Genomic DNA, 19,629 nt, shown 5'->3' with positions numbered 1-19,629 from the left:
GTACCTTTAAGTATATTAAGACGGTTTAAAATGCCGTACCTTTTAGTATACTAGGACGGTTTTAACAGACTTAGAATACGAAGATATTTGTTTAGTTAGAAAACTAAGGCATTTGAAACCGCCACTAATTTCAAACAAAAACCGACACTTTCCACTGCGTAAAATACGGCGGTTTGCACGGCATTTAATTTTAAACCGTCGCTATTTTCTTTGCGGCAGCCAAATTGACGGCGTTTCTAAGAACGTCGTAATTGTAAATTCTGGCGGTTCAAATCGCCACAATGGTCTTGAATTAACCGCCGTAATTTACACGTTTTTTTGTAGTGTCTCTTCATAATTGGGAGGATATGGGCGAGGAGAAGGACCAAAGGATTATAGCTTTACTATGGCACTTATGAGTAAGTCATGAGATATTGGTGTAGGGTACAGTTTCCTTCCAAGCGTCATTTGTTGTGGTTGACGAAGCACATGAGGTTGCTGCTGAAGTAGATACTGTTGCAGACCTTGTTACGAAGGTCATCATCCAGGGTCGTTGTATTTAAATCATTGGATAGGTCATGGTTGGCATGACAAAGGGTTACCTTATCTCTTCAAGGGTTATTGCCCTTCTTTAGTCCCTTTGTAGCTTCTTGAGATGTCCTTCGAGTTTGTTCGTGAGTATCGGGAAGTCTACTAGCTGGATGATAGTTGGAAAAGGGCAAAAGTGGAAAGGATATGCAAATGTATGTGTATGTATGCAAAAAATATTTTTTAAATTTTTAATTTTGAAGATATGCTGAAAGTTTTCTTTTAGATGCAATGCAAGTGTCACATTAGGATAATGACTGATAGGAGAACCCACACGGGTTTAGGGATTGTGACCGATGAAAGGAAACCCCTACGAGTTTAGGATAGTAATGGAGGTATCCACATATGGTTTTAAGGATAATGTCAACTATAAGGACACCTTGTTTAAGAAGGTTCCTAATAGATAGGGATAATAATTGGCATGGGAAACCCAAACGGGTTTTGGGATATGTAAGGTAATATGCAAGCATGACCCAGTTAAGGGTAGGTTCCTTATGATATGTCAGATCTAGGTTTAGACTACCCAATCTCTCACTTGTAGGATATAATGTTTTTGTAGGATGATAGCCCTAGAGTCATGGATTATACCCTTGTTTTACCATGAGAAGGAGCAAGCATTCCTACGGTAATCCTTTGGGATAAGTCTCATCTATGAGGGACCTTAGTAACGACCTTTGCAGGTTGATAACATAAGGTCACCCTAAGTTAAGAGGGTTCTATAAGAGGTCCCCAGAGTCATGGACCGAAATCAAAGTTCTATCATGAAGAAGTACTGACCTTCTCATGACAAACCTTTTGAATTGATCTATTCTGGGCGGAATCGTCATCAAAGACCCTACGGGATGAAAACCCCGGTGGCCGAGATAGGACGACCCCTTACTTAATCTTATATTTTTTTCTCAAACCTGGGTTTTGGCTTCACACCTTTGAAAATCTCAACCACTAAGATATGAAATGCATAATAATATAATAAAGAATAAAGTAAATAAATAAATAAATAAACAAAAATAAAGGAAACCAAATAAATAGAGAAACAAGAACAACCCTAAAACCCAAGGTTATGATGGACTCTCTTTAGGGAAAGTATAAGAATTCCCCAGCAGAGTTGCCAGTTGTCGTGGCCGGAAAAATGACAGAGTCGCCACCATCATTTATTCGTTCTTAAGGAATATGGAAATAATGAGAAAACCTAATTATTAAGAGTGAGGTTCTAGGTTCGGGAGTCAGTTAAGTAAGGGGAAGGTACTAGGCACCCCTTACCTCCATTGTACTCAATGAGATCCTCCTCTAATTCTAGGGCTAGTGTGTATTCCTAAGGTATTTGCTTGATTATTGATTAACTATTAATTATTTATTTATTTACAGAAGGTATTCTATTTAAATAGATGAGAGATCCAAAAAGATTTTTTATAATCGTACTCGCTAGAGTTTACAACTCTATGTCTACGTACCTTTGCATTAGGCGAGGGATCAGAGTACCGTAGTTCTTCTTAAAAATGATGATTGATTGATTATTTTTATCCCTTGAGGTCTTACGTTTTGAAGTGAATTTGAATTGATTTTATCCCTTGCAAAAATATTGTTTTAATTTATTTAAGAAAATAGATTAGGAATCATAATCATGTGTTAGACATAACCCCTTTATCCCGATTTTAATCCAGATGTAACCTTTGATAATCCCTTAGTTTATTCCCAATTGTATCCCATGTCTTTATCCCCTTTTTATCATTTTATTTAATTAATATAATATATATTAATTATGATATAGTAATATAGTACAAAAATAAATTGAGTTAAATAAGTTATATTAGGTGTCACCAGGTATATTTCTTATCCCTATTTTATCCCATTTTTACATCCTTAAAACCTTAATAATTATCCTCGATTATATTCCTTAAATTCTGATTTAATTAAGCCTAATATACATAATATAAATCCGTAATTAATTAAAATATTACTATCAAAATTAATTAATTAGATAAACATGTCATAAATAAGTAAAATAACAAAAAAATATTTTTTTTTATTTTAATTGAATTAATCCTAAATATTAGATGGACTAGTGTCCAAACGGGCACTTCGTGCTCGTTTGTCCGTTTTTTTTACTGCGCTAATGCGTGAAAATATTAATAGCGTCTTTTTTTTTATATGTTTGATTTTAATATAAACTATTTATATGATGAATTATATTGGTATTTATTCAGATTTATAGATTTATTCCCTTCCCTTTATATATAGGTATTTTGTAACCAAATTAAGGTTTGTATTGTATGTCATATTAAAAATAATATTATTACACTTTGAAAATGGTAAACAAAGATATTCAAAATTATATTGAATCATGCAAAATACTATTGGTATTGTGTAATCAATAACCTTCTTTAAAAGGAATGCCGAACATGAAATTTTTATTCGAAGTATTTTCTTTTTCATTGCAATTATTTTCCATTGTAAACAAAAAATGTAAGACTCTAAAATTAAAAAAATTTAGAGAGAAAAAGATAGTAAAATTAATAGTAAGTAGTGTAATGTAGTTTTTTTTACCTTATAAAGATTCAAATCAATTCTTCATACACCCTTTTATTAATGCGCTCTTGAGATTTAAAAAACTACAAATACATGAAGAAATGTCATATCATCAAAGAATACATTCAAAATATATCTCAGCTAAGCATGTGGGATCAAGAAAATCTAATTTGAGCCCGTGACCATTTTCAAGTCTCCTTATTGCGCTACATCGAGTTTTTGTTTTTACTCCCGTGTCCGTCTGTCCGTTTTTTTTTGTGCGCTTACGTGTGTATATCTTTTATGATATTGTTCACATATGTCATGATAAAAAGAATATTACTTTGGCAAATTTCATAAAAATAAAATTAAGATGATATATACTCACTTTCAACATGTTTTAGTAAATTATGACTTAAATTTGAGAAATCAACTTTAAAAAAGGTGGAACACCTCTCTCTCTCTCTCTCTATCTCATATTTAAGTAATAATTTTACTGTAACATATTGAAAGTAAATATTTATCATCTTAATTATATATAAATAAATAAATAAATATTCCTATCTTTTCCATAAATAAATATTCCTATCATTATGAGTCAAGTGTTCTGAATGTATTTCTTTTATAATATGACATTATCATCGTGTATTTGTAGTTTTTTAAATCTCAAGAGCGCATTGATAAAAGGATGTACGAAGAATTGATTCAAATCTTTATAAGGTAAGCAAAAGCTATATTACACTACTTACTATTAATTGTACTATCTTTTTCTCTAAAATAATTCTAATTTAAGAGTCTTACATTTTTTCTTTACTACGAAAAACAATTGCAGGGAAAAAGAAAATACTTCGAATAGAGATTTCATGTTCGGCATTCCTCTTAAAGAACGTCATTGATTACACAGTATCAATATTACTTTGCATGCTTCAATATAATTTTGAATATCTTTATTTACCATTTTCAAAATGTAATAATATTATTTTTAATGCAACCTACAGTAGAAACCTCATAAAAAGAAAAACAAATATTTATTTTTCTCTGCTGTGCACATTAAAAAAAGCGGGCAGATGGGCACGGGAGTGCCCGTCTGAACGCTAGTGAATAGAATATGGGAACCAATATTCATTTTTATTTGTGTGGCATGTTTTATTTTTTTATATAAATATTTATTTTAACTGCTTTACGATCTTGTGGTGTTTGAAAAGGCAAAAGTTCTGATGTTTAAGTTATAAACAAGGTCTTTCAAGGCACATCATTATGATTCAATATAATTTAACTTTCAATATTTAAGTTAAATTCATGCAAAATCTTGGTATGATTCCATAAATGAGACTGAACAATACATGCTGAAATCATTTGTGCCTTAGTACCTTTTCTTACAACAGGAAGAACTTGACGAAAATCCCCCCCCCCCCCCCCCCCCCCCGCCATGATCAGAACTTTTCCACCAAATGGAGCATTGTTGCTACAAATGTCTTGTAATGATCGAGTTAAGGCTTTCAAACAATTTTTGTTTGTCATTGGTGCTTCATCCCAAATTATTGTGGCAGCAACTCTAATGAGATTTTTAAGATCCTTTTGCTTTTGAATACCACAAATGGAACTCGGTTGAATATCAATAGGTATCTTAAATCGAGAGTGTGCAATCCTACCATCGGGTAACAATGTTGCAGCTATACCAGATGATGCAGTTGCTAAGACAATTTCTCCTCTACTTCTTAATCTTGCCATTAATGTTCTATAAAGGAATGTTTTACCTGTTCCTCCTGGACCATCAACAAAAAATACCCCACTGTGTTTTTGAACAATTACATTCATAATGTTGTTGAATGCAATCATTTGATCATTATTTAACTTAGCAATAGATTCAATATCTTCATTGGGGATATCGATCGCTAACTCCTCTTGTATGATACTTGGAACTGCACCTCTGTCTATTGTATTAGGGGGTAAAGATGGGAGATCATAATCTTCAATCTTTTTACCGTGCAAATTTAAGAGTTCATTCAAGTCCTTCAACAACATATTAGTTAAGTCTGATTCCACATCATTGTTAGTTGTTTGATAATCCTCTACCATATGTGTAAAAAAACTCATTCCAAATGCCTCTAACATCAGTAGGTGCGCAAAATATTAAAATCGTCACGAATAACCTTCGTAAAGCATATGGCATTCGGAGACTCGTAGCCTGAACCAAACAATCACGAATACTATGATCAGTCTCTAGAAATCCCCTATCCTCGGCTGATTTTTTGAATGTACTAAAAGTCATTCCATTATTTGTAAGAAGATATTCCCAACTAGTTGGACCTGTGACATGAGATAACAACAGTCGCAAGTAAAAATTATCTCCCTCCGAAGGTGATACCATATACATTCTCCCGGTAACTTTTCTTGTTGATCGCCTATGATGCCATTCCATATCCCGCTTGTTCCAACAATAATGCTCTGGAATCTCTCTATACATATAATTTCTTGCTTGTGGATCTCGTAGATTCAATGCAAAGAATTGTGTAAGCATTGTTTTGGAGTTGCGTTCATTATTTAACACGTCTTTGCTGATGATCATAAAAGCGCACTTGATGGCGGTTCAACAAGTGGATATGCAATCTTTCAACCGAAGGATATAATCGGTAAAGAGTGAATCGAAATATTTTCCATAATGCCTCGGGAGCACAAATCCAGCTTGCATTAACATATTGTTGAACTTCATCCATGTATGATCCTTTATGAACCTCCATAGCCACACGATCAGGGCCATTGTACACATATTTGTATAGATACTTGATACTTTTAATGCTACTACAAATCTCTACATTGATGTGACAGTCATACTTTAACAGTAACCAAGGGTTATAAGGAACCACCCACCTATTATCGACAGACCTATCTTTACCTAACGATATAGACTCATCAAACCTTCTCCTATACTCGGGATATGAGTCAGTGCCTTGACGTGTTTCATCCAAGAATTGTTTGGGATACCTTTTTTTTACAATGTCCGTCTTTCATACATGGAGACTTTCGGTTGATTATGCCGCAAGGTCCGTGGATCATATGTCTTACAATAGCTTCATGCAACTGTGGTTCACATTCTAATTTAGGTATTTCTGCTCTTACCATACTATCATAATCTTTTGGATCACACAACTTATCGTTACTTTCTAAGACCAACAACATATGCACATGCGGCAATCCTCGCTTTTGAAATTCAGTGACATACATGTAGCTTTTAACTTTACCCAAGACTCCTTTATTAATAACATCGTCCTTCAATTTCTCAAATTTCGAATGAAATATTCTTGTTAGCAAATTTGGACGATCTTGTGGTGTTTGAAAAGGCAAAAGTTCTGATGTTATCTCAGTCCAAGAAGGATTGCATGTCATTGTTAGAAAAATATTTGGTTTACCGCCATTAAGAACAATAGCCATGCCATCTTCATAACGTTGTGTCATGTCTCGACGACCGCCAATAAATGATGATGGCAATATTGTTCTTTTTCCAATGTTCTCTACGATGATTCATGAAATGCATTAGTATTAGAATATATGAATTATTAGCATTAGAAGTACAACTAATTATTAATCTAAAACTGTATATTTGTGCTATATGAATTTGTACCTACATTAGTTTCACCAACATGCAAAGCATCATGTAAACCTTGGTACAATTCAGAACGTATATCACTTTGGTGCTCTTTAATCCACCTTAATCTCCCTTATTCAATTTTGACATAATTGTCTACAACATATTGTTGCAACAGTCGACCCGCATTTAACAACATTGATTGATCATTTGGGCGAATCTACAGTTGATTGAAAAAAATGTCGGTGTTAAATGTAAAGTTTTTTAAACAACACTTAGCTAAGTAGATTATCTACTAAAATTAATCCAAATTTACCTGAAGCATGTAACTGTAATATGCTCGACATGACACTCTTCATCCATTGCAATTTGTTGTGTTGATGTCCCAACCATGCGTCCCAAATGGAAACAATACAGGGTATTGCGAAGGATCATAATATCCCTTTGTCTCTTGAACTTTCTTGAGATTTCCATCACAACGAATGACATTAATATCCCTTCCATAATCCATAGAATCTGCATCACATCCAACAATAATTGCCGCAACTTGTTCAGCAGTTGGAAGATTATATTGATGGTGTCACGCATTAGGTTATTTTCTTGTGACCACTCTTCTTGTATTCCCTTTATTTAATGTTTTTTAATCTTTTGACCGGGTAAAAGGAAGGGAAAAAATGACACAATTTTATGGTGGTGATGGTAACTAAGATGTAACAATAAAAAATTGATTTTTTTGAATACACATAAATATTTAATTTTAAATATTTATATTCAAATTATAAATTACAAAAGTTATTTTCTAGAGTTGTTACACTGTTTTTTTCTTCATTCATGTTTCTATTCAAATTTATAAAAAAAACTGCATTTGCATTTCACTTTTCTATTCATAATTCATAATTTTTTCTTTTTCTATTCAGTTTCTCTCTTTATCATTTTCAATGATAATCTTTTATCATTTTCAATGATAATCTTTTATTATTTTTTATATAAGCTAATATATTTTTATAAATACATTAATATGATAGTAGAACTCATGATTTTACTAAATATATGATAGTAGCCAAAATATAAAAAATTCATATTTACTCGCTAAATTTATTATAGATTTTACTCAAAACAAGCACTCAAATTCATTATATGATAGTAGCCATCTTGAATATTAAAATTAAAACTCCACAATATTATCGAACCTGAGTTCTTCAAAAACAATGTAACAACTCTAGAAAGGGAATACATGATTTTGGTATGCGGTTTTCCATATGGTTATTGCAATTATGACTTTTTCTCTCAAAAAATTAAAGGGAATATGCGGTTTTCTCAAAAAATTTATTATAAATTTATAAATACATGATGATTTTACTCGCTAAATTCATTATAGATTTTACTAAATATATGATAGTAGCCATATATTTTCGTGTTGTTTAATTATTTTTATTCAATCTCTTTTCATTATCAAAATATCTCACAAAACCAAATATATTTTCATTGTTTTTGAAGAACTCATGTTCGATAATATTGTGGAGTTTTAATTTTAATATTCAAGATGGCTACTATCATATAATGAATTTGAGTGCTTCTTTTGAGTAAAATCTATAATAAATTTAGCGAGTAAATATATGGCCTATTTTTATAAAAGTATGATAAAATCTATAATATATTTTTAAAATCTTACCATATATTACATATTGCAAACAAAACATGATATCTATCTGAATAAATACCAATATAATTCATCATATAAATAGTTTATATTAAAATCAAACATATAAAAAAAGACGCTATTAATATTTTCACGCATTAGTGCAGTAAAAAAAAGCAGACAAATGGGCACGGAGTGCCCGTTTGGACGCTAGTATCATTAAAAATAGTGATTTTTAGTTCCGATTCATCGAGAAAAAGACTAGCAGTCTCAAGAATATCAGTTTCATCAAATAGATCACATTCATCTCCATCAATATCCTACATTTTTATTGCTCTTTCTTTATAAACCTTACTCTTTCTCGAGGGAAGACAAAAATTTGTATGAATATAAACTAAATTTTCAACCCTCTTTTGATTGATATTATTCATTTTCAATGAGTGAATAAATTCATATTTGCTCCAATTTGTCTCGCCAAAATATTAAGAACTTGGTTGTAAAAGAAGTTTCAATGCAATGGATTGGAGTTTGGAATTCAAGATCCATAAGTTATCCATCATTCTTTTGGTTTCAAGTTCCACCTTTCTTGCAATGAATCAAATTGGTCAAACTCTCCGACACTTGAGAATTTAACAAATCCATTTGCATTCATAAAGTAACTTTGTATGTATTTGTTTCTTTCAATACAAATATCATTGTCCCTATATGGGACAACGGGTTTCATTGATATATCAAGACATTGTTTACAATAATATCTACCAAAACGGGCACGAAAGTATATTTATTACCAACTGCATAGAGATACACTTACCAACTGCACATATAAGTAACATACATTTATTGAACAAATATTATTGGAATACATGTATCTTACATCCAATAATAACATACATTTACAAAATACATTTTGGAGTGACTTAATTTGGTTACAAAATCCCTATATATAAAGGGAAGGGAATAAATCTATAAATCTGAATAAATACCAATATAATTGATCATATAAATAGTTTATATTAAAATCAAACATATAAAAAAAAGACGTTATTAATATTTTCATGCATTAGCGCAGTAAAAAAAGCGGACAAACGGGCACGGAGTGCCCGTTTGGACGCTAGTGTATAATTAAGTTCCTACATGAAATTTTATTTTATTTTTATTTATTGAAAATATGGATAATAATTTAACTTTATCATAATATTTGTAGGTATAAATGAGTATGACGATCCAACGTTATCACTTGAGGAATCTCTTCTCGATATTTATAGAATTGATTATCATTATCGTCATCTTTTTTATCTTAAAGAATCGATTAAGTAAGTAATTTTTTATTTATAAATTTAAGTCAATAATTTCAATTCTTATATGAAATAACTATACTATTTTCTTATATGAATGGCATAAGGGTTATACCATGAGATTTGGAATGATATTTGTGGATTATAAAAATGATTTAAAAAGATATCAAAAGCTTTCAGCATCGTGGTTCAAGAATTTTCTCACAACAAATACCAAACTTTACGTAGATTCCATTTAATAGTGCTACAAATTTCTTTATAAACATTATAGATTGATTTCATTGTTTGAATAAGACAAGTATACATTTGTAATTATATGTAATATATGAAACATATATCATTAATCATTGATTCTATGTTAATACTGTAATTACATTTTTTATTTTCCAAACAATAGATGGAAATAGTTAACTATATTTTATTGTCACGGTTGGATATAAAATCAACTCATTTTCTTGGCAAAAAAGTGTATGTTAAGTTATTTCACACAAATTAAAAAGAATTTATTAGTAAATAAAATTGGATAATAATTTTATGGATGAATATTATTTTTGTCTACTGACATAGAATCTTTTTTTTAAATGAGAGAAACCATCACAAAATCAAAGTTTGATTGAACGATCACAAAAGTAAAAGAAACCACCAAACTCAAGTTAGAAAGGACGACACAACCCTCCATGCTTTAACCGCGAATGAAGATTCTGTTTGATAAAAATTATGGTCGATTAATAAACTACCTTATAGTTTATGATTGATGACTGATAACTGATGGTTTGTAGCTTATTGTGGATGATTGATGACTGATAATTGATAAGATAATTGAAGAATTGGGTAAAATTAATGATTCAACTAACTTATAAATGTAAAATGACATAAAACATATTTATTACATATTTATTTTATTTTAAATTAAAATAAGTTATAAAGGATAAAAGATGACTTTTGTGAAATGATAATGATAAAAATGGAAGAAAAAATGATAAGCTATAAGTTAATAAAACAGACTATAAGCTCATGATGAAAAGATCATTATCAAATCGATCTAAATTGTCATATTAACTTATAAACTATAAACTATAAATAAACTAGAAGCTCGCCAATATGACTTACCAAACAGAGCCAAAGAGCATCCCTCATTTCAAAATCCTCAATCTAACATGTCTCAGATTCGTAATTATCGAAACCTCAGAACCAAAAAAGGAAAAGGTATTAGAAGAAGTTCATTTGAACACGATCAGAGAGAGACTCATTAAGCTTTGAACTCACCTGAGAAGGCTATCAAAAATCACATTCTAAACCTTCAGGGCAAGCTCCCCAGCTACATCAAAACAACTTTGACTAAGCCATTGATGTAGCTTTTGATATGTGTTTTCTGAAATTTGTTTTTGAGACAGAGAGTAAAACGATGGAAATGATGATGAACGAAGAAAACTCTCAGAGAACCATTCTTGGAATGATAAACAACATATATATAAAATTTATGTTATAAACGACCGAGTTATTTTTATGCATAAATTTTTTATCATAGATCTAAACCTAAGAGAATTTATCGACATCAGATAGACTCACAAACATGATAAAAATATAACAAACAATAAATAAAAGCGTAACGATAAAATATGTTCGATTAACTAAATCACAAATAATATCATGGCCACATCATATACATATTATAAGTTACGATAATGTATAATGCACACAGCAGAGAAAAATAAATATTTGTTTTTCTTTTTATGAGGTTTCTATTGTAGGTCGCATTAAAAATAATGTTATTACATTTTGAAAATGGTAAATAAAGATATTCAAAATTATATCGAAGCATGCAAAGTAATATTGATATTGTGTAATCTATGACGTTCTTTAAGAGGAATGCCGAACATGAAATCTCTATTCGAAGTATTTTCTTTTTCCCTGCAATTGTTTTCCGTAGTAAAGAAAAAATGTAAGACTCTTAAATTAGAAATTTTTTATCGAAAAAGATAATAAAATTAATAGTAAGTAGTGTAATCAAGTTTTTGCTTACCTTATAAAGATTTTAATCAATTATTCGTACATCCCTTTATCAATGCGCTCTTGAGATTTAAAAAACTACAAATACACGACGAAATGTCATATTATCAAAGAAATACATTCAAAACACTTGACGCGTTTGAATATAATATGGTTTATTGCAACACAAATAATACCTGGAGAATGAAGATACTTTGTTTTAGTCTAGATTTTTTAGAACAACAATTATGACTTGTTTCTGAATTACCTGGATTTCTGGTAGATAAGGAAAACAATGGACTTAGTAAATGTATATGGTTTTATTTACATAAACTACAAATAGCAGTTAAATTCATGCATTCAAAAATAATCTAGAGTAAAAATATTCTTAAATGAATTAAATAAAAACCCCTCTATCCTTTGAGATATTATTTCTCTTTTCACCATTTTCCAAAGTTGTGTTTTATCTGTTATCACTGTGGAGCTCCAACCGATAGAGTAAATTTTCAAACGTTTGACCTGTTTCAATGAGGATGATAAAAGTGTTACTGAAAGAGTGATGAAAATGCAAGAAACAATTTTTTATACGTATTACGGAAAAGATAAATACACCTTATTGTCGAGTTTGCCGATGGATGAAATACTTTGTTCATCCTTCCATGTGTTCCATTTATCTTCAAAGTTTGTTATCTAGAATTTATTGCATAAGAATAGTGAGAATAACTATCACCCCATTTATATCTAACGTAAAAGCATAAATTAAATGATTAAGTATAACTTACTTTTATGTCGAAGCAAGTTTCAACATTCTTTCATCTCAACTCCTTACATAATTGAAAGATTTCACCGTGTTCTAGTTTGGTTGTATATTAAATCAAAAGAAAATTATATTTAGTTATTATCTATCTATGATATAAAGAATACAATATAAGCTTGGTATGTCGTGTAACCAAAATGGGAATCAACGTGTGAGTAATTTTTTCAATGTACTTAATAAATACCTGCGAGTGCGATAAAAGAATTTGTTTGTAGACTAGATTTTTTGTGCTTTCACCATCTTCTCCTTTCAATTTTCTTTCCCTGGTTAAAACTCTTGTTGTAGTCTGTGAAACACTCCTGGATAAAGCCACATATAATTGTCCATGACTAAAAACATGTCGTGGAAGATATATTCCAACATTTGGAATGGTTTGTCCTTGTGATTTATTTATTGTAATTTCAAAACTTAGTCGCACAGGAAACTGCTTTCTACTAAGGACAAAAGGCAGTCCATCACTTGCAGATGTTTTTATTTTAATTCTAGGAAAAAAAGCATGTTTTCCTGCGTTGCTTCCTGTCAAGATTTCCACATCCAACATATTCATAAATAAACCACGACATAATAACCGGGTCCCATTACACAATCCATATCTAGGTACTGCTACATCCAATTCATTGAGATTAATTTTCATATATCATAAATGTAAAGTTCTGTATAATGTAATCCATTATAATTCATTATTTGTATAAATATTTTAGGCTAAATAAATCAAATGACTTTAGTAATAAAAATGTTTAATTTATTTAAATATAAAAAATCTTTATACCGTTAATGCATATCAATTAACTCTATATATTTGACCTTATGAAGCTCTAATATCATGTTTGCAATTTTGCTTCTAGTATATGTCCTTACCATTTTTACATGTTAATAGGATGATGTTGCAATCATGAAGTATGACATTGTTTGATCCATAAGGCTTGATTGTTCATGTTTTTGTTGTTGAATCTCTTTATGCAAAAATGATTTTCAGGACTATGCGGAGCTATGCTTCAAGGAATTTGGAGACAGAGTGAACCATTGGATTACTCTTAATGAGCCGCACTCTTACAGTATGGGTACAGAGCCCTACATGGCCTCACACAACCAACTCCACGCTCATGCAGCCGCTGTCAAAATTTATAGAACCAATTATCAGGTACAGAGCCTTAAATGGAAAATTTGTTATGATTGTCCATAAAATCATCTAACTCGAAATAACGGAAGCAGGCTTCTCAAAACGGTTCAATAGGCATCACCTTAAACTGTCACTGGTTTTTGCCTTTCTCAAATGACACATTAGATCATCAAGCCGCTCAACGTGCTCTTGATTTCATGTTTAGATGCTAATGGCTATTCCCTATCAAGTTTTCTCTTGACCCTGCAACTGTAATACTGCATTTGTTCATATTGTCCGCAAAATCACGAATCACGACATAATAAAGCTGAATGTTTATGTTATGCTTCAAGATTCTTAAGGAATTTGTTTGTAGGTTTATGCAGCCAATGAAAACAGGAGAGTATCCACTAAGCATGGTGTCTTTTGTGGGAAATCGGTTACCAAAGTTCACTCGAGAGTAATCCAAGATACTTACCGGCTCATTTGATTTTATCAGAGTCAATTACTACACCTCAAATTATGCGGCCAATATACCACATTCAAATAACGACACAAGCAAATCTACCTATTTCAAGGATACTCATGTCAACTTAACAAGTAGGAATTTGCACCTTGTTTAAAACTCATGAAGAATTATACGTTATATATACATTTTGTGATACTTTGCTTTGATTTTTTCAATGAAAAGAAGATAATTCCTTTCTTTGATGTAAAACGTTTCCTGCTATGACTTATTACAGCTGAGCGAAATGGGATACCAATTGGACCACGGGTGGTAAGTTAAAAAAAGAACGCTTCGAATTTCTATTGATACTTTTTAGATTCATTTCATATATTTGTATACAACATAGACATTTCATAAAGATTTCATCTAGAATATCTTTCAATTGCAATTTGTAGAGTAACCTTTGCCTGCCATAATGCATTAGTGCTTAGGGGGTTATGATGCCTTTTCCTCTTGGTTTTTACACTATATTTAGCTTTTTTCCAGTTTAAACACCGATTTTTGGTTTTAACACCACTTTTATCCTTTCTTTTTTTTTGTTTAAACACCACCCCTAATTATTATCTTTTTCTCAATCTCTGTCCTCCGAATTATGGAGTTCTGACTTCCTTATTGCACTATAAAGATACGTAGCCATGAGAATGTGAATCCTTGGCGAGCACCTTTTTTTATTTTATTTGTCATCTCCGGTTCCACAAACTACGAGACTCTGACTTTCTCATTGCACCATGAGAATACGTAGGCATGAGGGTCACAATCCTCCTCGAGCACTCTCTTTCTAACCCATTTTCTGTTTTGCATGTACTTAAAGATAACAACACTCATTCAAGCAAGAGCATTCAAAATGGTTCCCATGAAGTACTGTGGATATGAGGGGTGCTAATACCTTCCTCTTGCATAACCGACTCCCGTATCCATTTTTCTGTTTCCCTTGTGTTTTATCGATACTTTCCCTTTCCTCTTTGGGGATAAATAAAGTTCGATGACGACTCTGTTGTACCTTCGAGTGTACGATGTGTTTGGTGCGTACACCATTTTGTCAGTTATCTTCATCGCCACCATAAATTAGCCCTCCCATATTCGTGTAATATACCTACTAGAGCATGTGAGTCTCGCTCCTCTTGTAGGGAGAACACACCTTATACTTTTTTGGACAACACATTTAGTTTTAAAGATACTAGACACACTTACTTAACATCTTAAGACACTAATGATTTGTAGATTAACACATAACACATCATACCTCATGTATTTGTTAATCAAAACTCAACGGTAGCAAACTCATAATATGGATCGAAGATTTCCTTATTCCAAAGGCTCAACAACCCAAATATGTAAGAAAACTGTAAATGTAAGAAACAAAATCAAATTACTTAAATTCAACCAAAACTCATTTCAACATTAGGAAGGAAGCTCACCATATGATAAACTCCGAAGAAAACCTTATCCTTAAAAGAAGAACTTTTGAAGTACACAAATTCAGGATGTGATTGTTAAACTAAATGACATTGTGCGTGTGAATTAAATCCTAACAAGCAATGTAGAACTCATTAGACCATAACCGAGAATAATAGTTTATTAAGGTAGTTGCTTTGATTTCTGTGATTGTTTTGAAGATGAAGGTTGTTGTAGGAGGTAGAATCTTATGAGAACAATGTTTCGAGGAAATGAAGAAAGGCTATTGTTTGGTTGATATGGGGAAACAAAACAAGGTTAGGTCATCTATTCATATAAAACTGTTAATTGAGAGAGAGAGAGAGAGAGAGAGGGAGAGAGAGAGATTTGAACTTAAAAATGAAGGAAACACAAAATAAAATCCTTTGAATTGACAAAACAGAATTAGAATATGTTTAATTAAAGACATATACCTATGGTTCTTTTTCTAACGTCCAAGGATATATAACTAAGAATGTTGTATCTGTAATGTAATTTTCTTGTAGTTCAAGTTAGTTAATTGAGTTACTTGAATGACAAGTAACTAAACGTCTGTTGTTTATTTTGAGAAGTTAGTTGTTAATTTCTCTTATATAAATACATAGTACTTATATAGATTAAACGAATAAAATTGGCTTCTTTTTTTAATCATTGTTGTAACACCTCAAAATTTGCCCTCATCTTCTTGAGACTAGCTTGGGGCATTGCATTTCATGTTTTAGGGCATTAGGCATTGCATTTTGCATCTCATAAGAAATGAGGAGGTCATCCTCCAAGGTCTTTTCAAAGATGGAGAAGTTAGGTGATTCAAGCCTGAGGGTCTCTATGAATTGGTCATCAACCATCTGAGGGTATGGGCTCCAATTAGGGTTTCTTGATTCTTCAAAGGTCTTTATCATCATCTTATCTACAAGGATATATCACCATCATCATGGTTCTATCATCATCAAGACATTTCAAGGTCATCTGAGGACCAAAAGTCAACTATGCAGTCAACTGAGGGCTATGAGGTGGGGAAATGAGTTGAGACACCTTAATCATGATCAAATGAGGTCTATTCATCATTCTAAACATCCATCTTGAAGATTCAAAGGTCAAGGCAAAATATACTAAAAATGGAAAATGACCTATAATTCAAGGTTTCCAAATTTGGCAAGTTTTTGGTCCACTTTCAACTTGACCTGTCAATATCAAAGAAGTTTCAAATGGATTTTTGGTGAACATGAAAGTTGTAGATCTTTGTCTTCCCTTTCCAAAAAGTCCTAATTCATGTCCATATGATGAATGGTTGAGGAGTTATGGTCATTTGATCACAAAGTGTGCATGGAAATTCAAAATGGCATAACTTTTGATATAATGCTTCAAATTGGTTCATTCTTTTTGCAAAGTGCTTCTCATGTTCAAGGCCTCTCAAAGTGACATCATTTGACTCAATTGTGCAAGCTAAGACTCAAGGAATTATGGTCAAAATTCACATTATTTCACATTTGTTCTAAGGATGATATCATGCTATAAATCAAAATTTACAAAGAACCAAGGCAAGGCTTCACTTCAGCACTCTTCATAGACCACATTTGAGTGAAAATGAGCCCTTGCCATGCATGAAAGAGGCTTGTATATTCATTGTTTCACACATGTTTAAAATGAAGCAAATCTTCACCATTCATTCTTGGCTTGAGATGTAAGCAAAATAATCTTCAAATCATGACCATTGGTTGCTCTTGAGTGGATTAAGACCCTAGCATGAGGATGAACACGTGCATTATGGCCATGGGAGCTTAATTTGCATTTTTGCAATTGGCATGATATCTCACTAATCATGATTAGTAAATGGCTAATATGATTATCAGTGTTATTAGCAAGGAATATAAATAGTGAAACCCTAATCATAACTGTCATAACAACCACGCGTGCATGGACTGCTGACTGGGGAGGCTGACTGGTTTAATGAAACGTTGCGTTTCATTAGTTCAAATGAGGAGCGTTGATCTTAGGAGTGAGCCAGATCGTGTGGCTCGTGATTTTTCCTGGTTTATTCAAATATTGCATTTCCCTCCATTTTCATTTCATAATTCAATTACTTTGGTCATTTTGTTTAATTCATAAGAAATACAAAAATTGTCCAACTGAGTCCCAATTTTTTTTCATAGTTTTGTATTTGTGTCTACTTTTTTATGGTGTTAAATTCAAGAATTTTTTATGTTTAGATTTTTATGTGGAAATTTTTGAATCAACATTGTCCCAATTGACCTAGTGCATTCAATGTATTGTGAAATCCTCAATTTTGAGCTTTTTGATCCAATCTTTTGCATACATGACATTCATACATGACATGAATTTTTGGTCACTGGTTTGGAATTTTTCTCACATGTTATCATCATTTTTGACACATAGAGAAAAATGTGACAATTTGTGTCACATTTTTGACATTGAATTGGTGTATTTTTGTTTACATAGCATTTGCATCATTCGGGATTTGATCTTTTGCATATTGAACATTCATGGCATAAGGAACTTATACAAAAAATCCCAAGGTCATTGCATGCATTTCTGATTTGATATGAATTTTCTAAATTGGAAGTTCATTTTGTGCATATTTTTGGTCATTACATTACATAAGCATGTTGAGATGCTTGATCATTGATTTGATACTGGTCCTTTTGAGGACATTGGAGGGAGTGTTTGAATGTGTGATGTGCAAAAGGATGGGTCCTGGTTTGGTCATTTGGTTAGGTTTTGAGTCTTGTACATAAACTAACTTTGTCTTGTGTTTCAGGTGGATACTCATCATTGATGATTGGGTTTGTTCTCATCTTGTGAGATACAGATGCATTGAGTTCTGACCTATTTCTGTTTTGTAGGGTTTTAATTGATGTGGTGAGCTCATGAGCTTGTTTGAGTGCCAGGGCACTTATGCACTGAATTGTGTAACTGTTAGAGGGTTTCACTGCTTGTCTTCTGGTTTTATGACTGAAGTACTAACTGTTTAGTCTTTGTACAGGTACCTTAGTTGCTTGCTTGCTTTAGCTCTTGCTTGAGCATTGGATTGTGGTTGACACACCACTCAGGTAGTTAGCTTCTTACTCCATGTAGTCTGAAGTCCTGTCACCTTTTTGGAAGGCATTTTGCTGGCAAGTCCTCCTTCAGAGGCTCTGTGTGTGTTTGTTTAAAATTATGCCCAAAGACCTCCAAGGAGAGGCATGTGTTATTTGATAAGACCTCCAAGAATCGAGGCAATTGACGGATAAAAGGGATTAGTAGCCAATCCCCCGTTATTCAGTATGTCGTTCTTTATGCTCGCACTACGTGCTGATGCTTTTGAACATGTACCCCAGATCTTTTGTCCAGAGTCTGTCAAGTGGAAAAGGATCCCACTTTCTGGATCCCGACGCTTTCTGTGTCATGAGCTCACCCTGGCCAGGGTTAAGAGCATGAGGTCTCATCCTTATTACCATTTTGATCTGCTCACCCTGACGGTTAATGTCAGTGGTTAAGAGCCCATTTGATCACCCTTACAGTTTGGCTTGTTTGTCGAGGTTGATATGACCCCTCTTGACTAAAGCCCATCCATTGTTTGAGCCTCTTGTATGGATATAGTGTGTGATGTTTGTTTAATTCTTATTAGAGACCTCAACTTAGGGATATTGATTGCATGACAACTATTAGGCCCGAGCCCTAGTCTCCCTATTAGTTTGTTGTTTCCCTGGTCTCTGGTTAGGAGAGTGTTTTACCCCTAGTAAGGGGAACTACGTCGCCCTGATTCTCATACCAGATGAGATACGTAGGCAGGAGGTTGAGAACAATCTCTCCGGGCACCCTTTTATTTGTTTTGTGTATGTTCACCCATTTTCTTTGTTTTTGTGTGTTCACCATTTTCTCTGAGTCTCTGTTTCCTCTCACCCTTTTCTTTGTTTTGTGTGTGTTCACCATTTTCTCTGAGTCTCTGTTTGTTCACCCTTTTTTGTGTTTTCGCGTGTGTTCACCCTTATTCTCAACTTGTGTTTACCGCATCGTGCCTTTGTTTCTGGCATTTGATTTCTCGGGTGTGAGTACCCATTTGTTCAGCGTGTATGTGTGGTATGTTCATACCTTTGGGGATTTCTTCTGTTATTATTCGGGGTTCATATTGGGGTTCACCTGTATTGACTTGGGGTTCATATTGGGGTTCATTTGTGTTGATTGTTATTCAT

At 32.5% G+C, this 19,629-nt stretch overlaps 1 protein-coding gene across 1 annotated transcript; it reads right to left on the bottom strand.

The window, feature by feature from the left end:
• Positions 1–4,344: 4,344 nt before the first annotated feature.
• On the bottom strand, positions 4,345–5,151 carry LOC127104401 (ATP-dependent DNA helicase PIF1). Its single transcript, XM_051041585.1, has one exon. It carries the CDS (start codon positions 5,149–5,151, stop codon positions 4,345–4,347), a length of 807 nt encoding a protein of 268 aa, XP_050897542.1.
• Positions 5,152–19,629: the final 14,478 nt, after the last annotated feature.

The sequence above is a fragment of the Lathyrus oleraceus genome, chromosome 7, assembly GCF_024323335.1.
Source record: "Lathyrus oleraceus cultivar Zhongwan6 chromosome 7, CAAS_Psat_ZW6_1.0, whole genome shotgun sequence".
NCBI classification, from domain to species: domain Eukaryota; kingdom Viridiplantae; phylum Streptophyta; class Magnoliopsida; order Fabales; family Fabaceae; genus Lathyrus; species Lathyrus oleraceus.
Note: the sequence above shows the minus strand (reverse complement) of the source record. Positions and strands in the feature narration are given on the sequence as shown.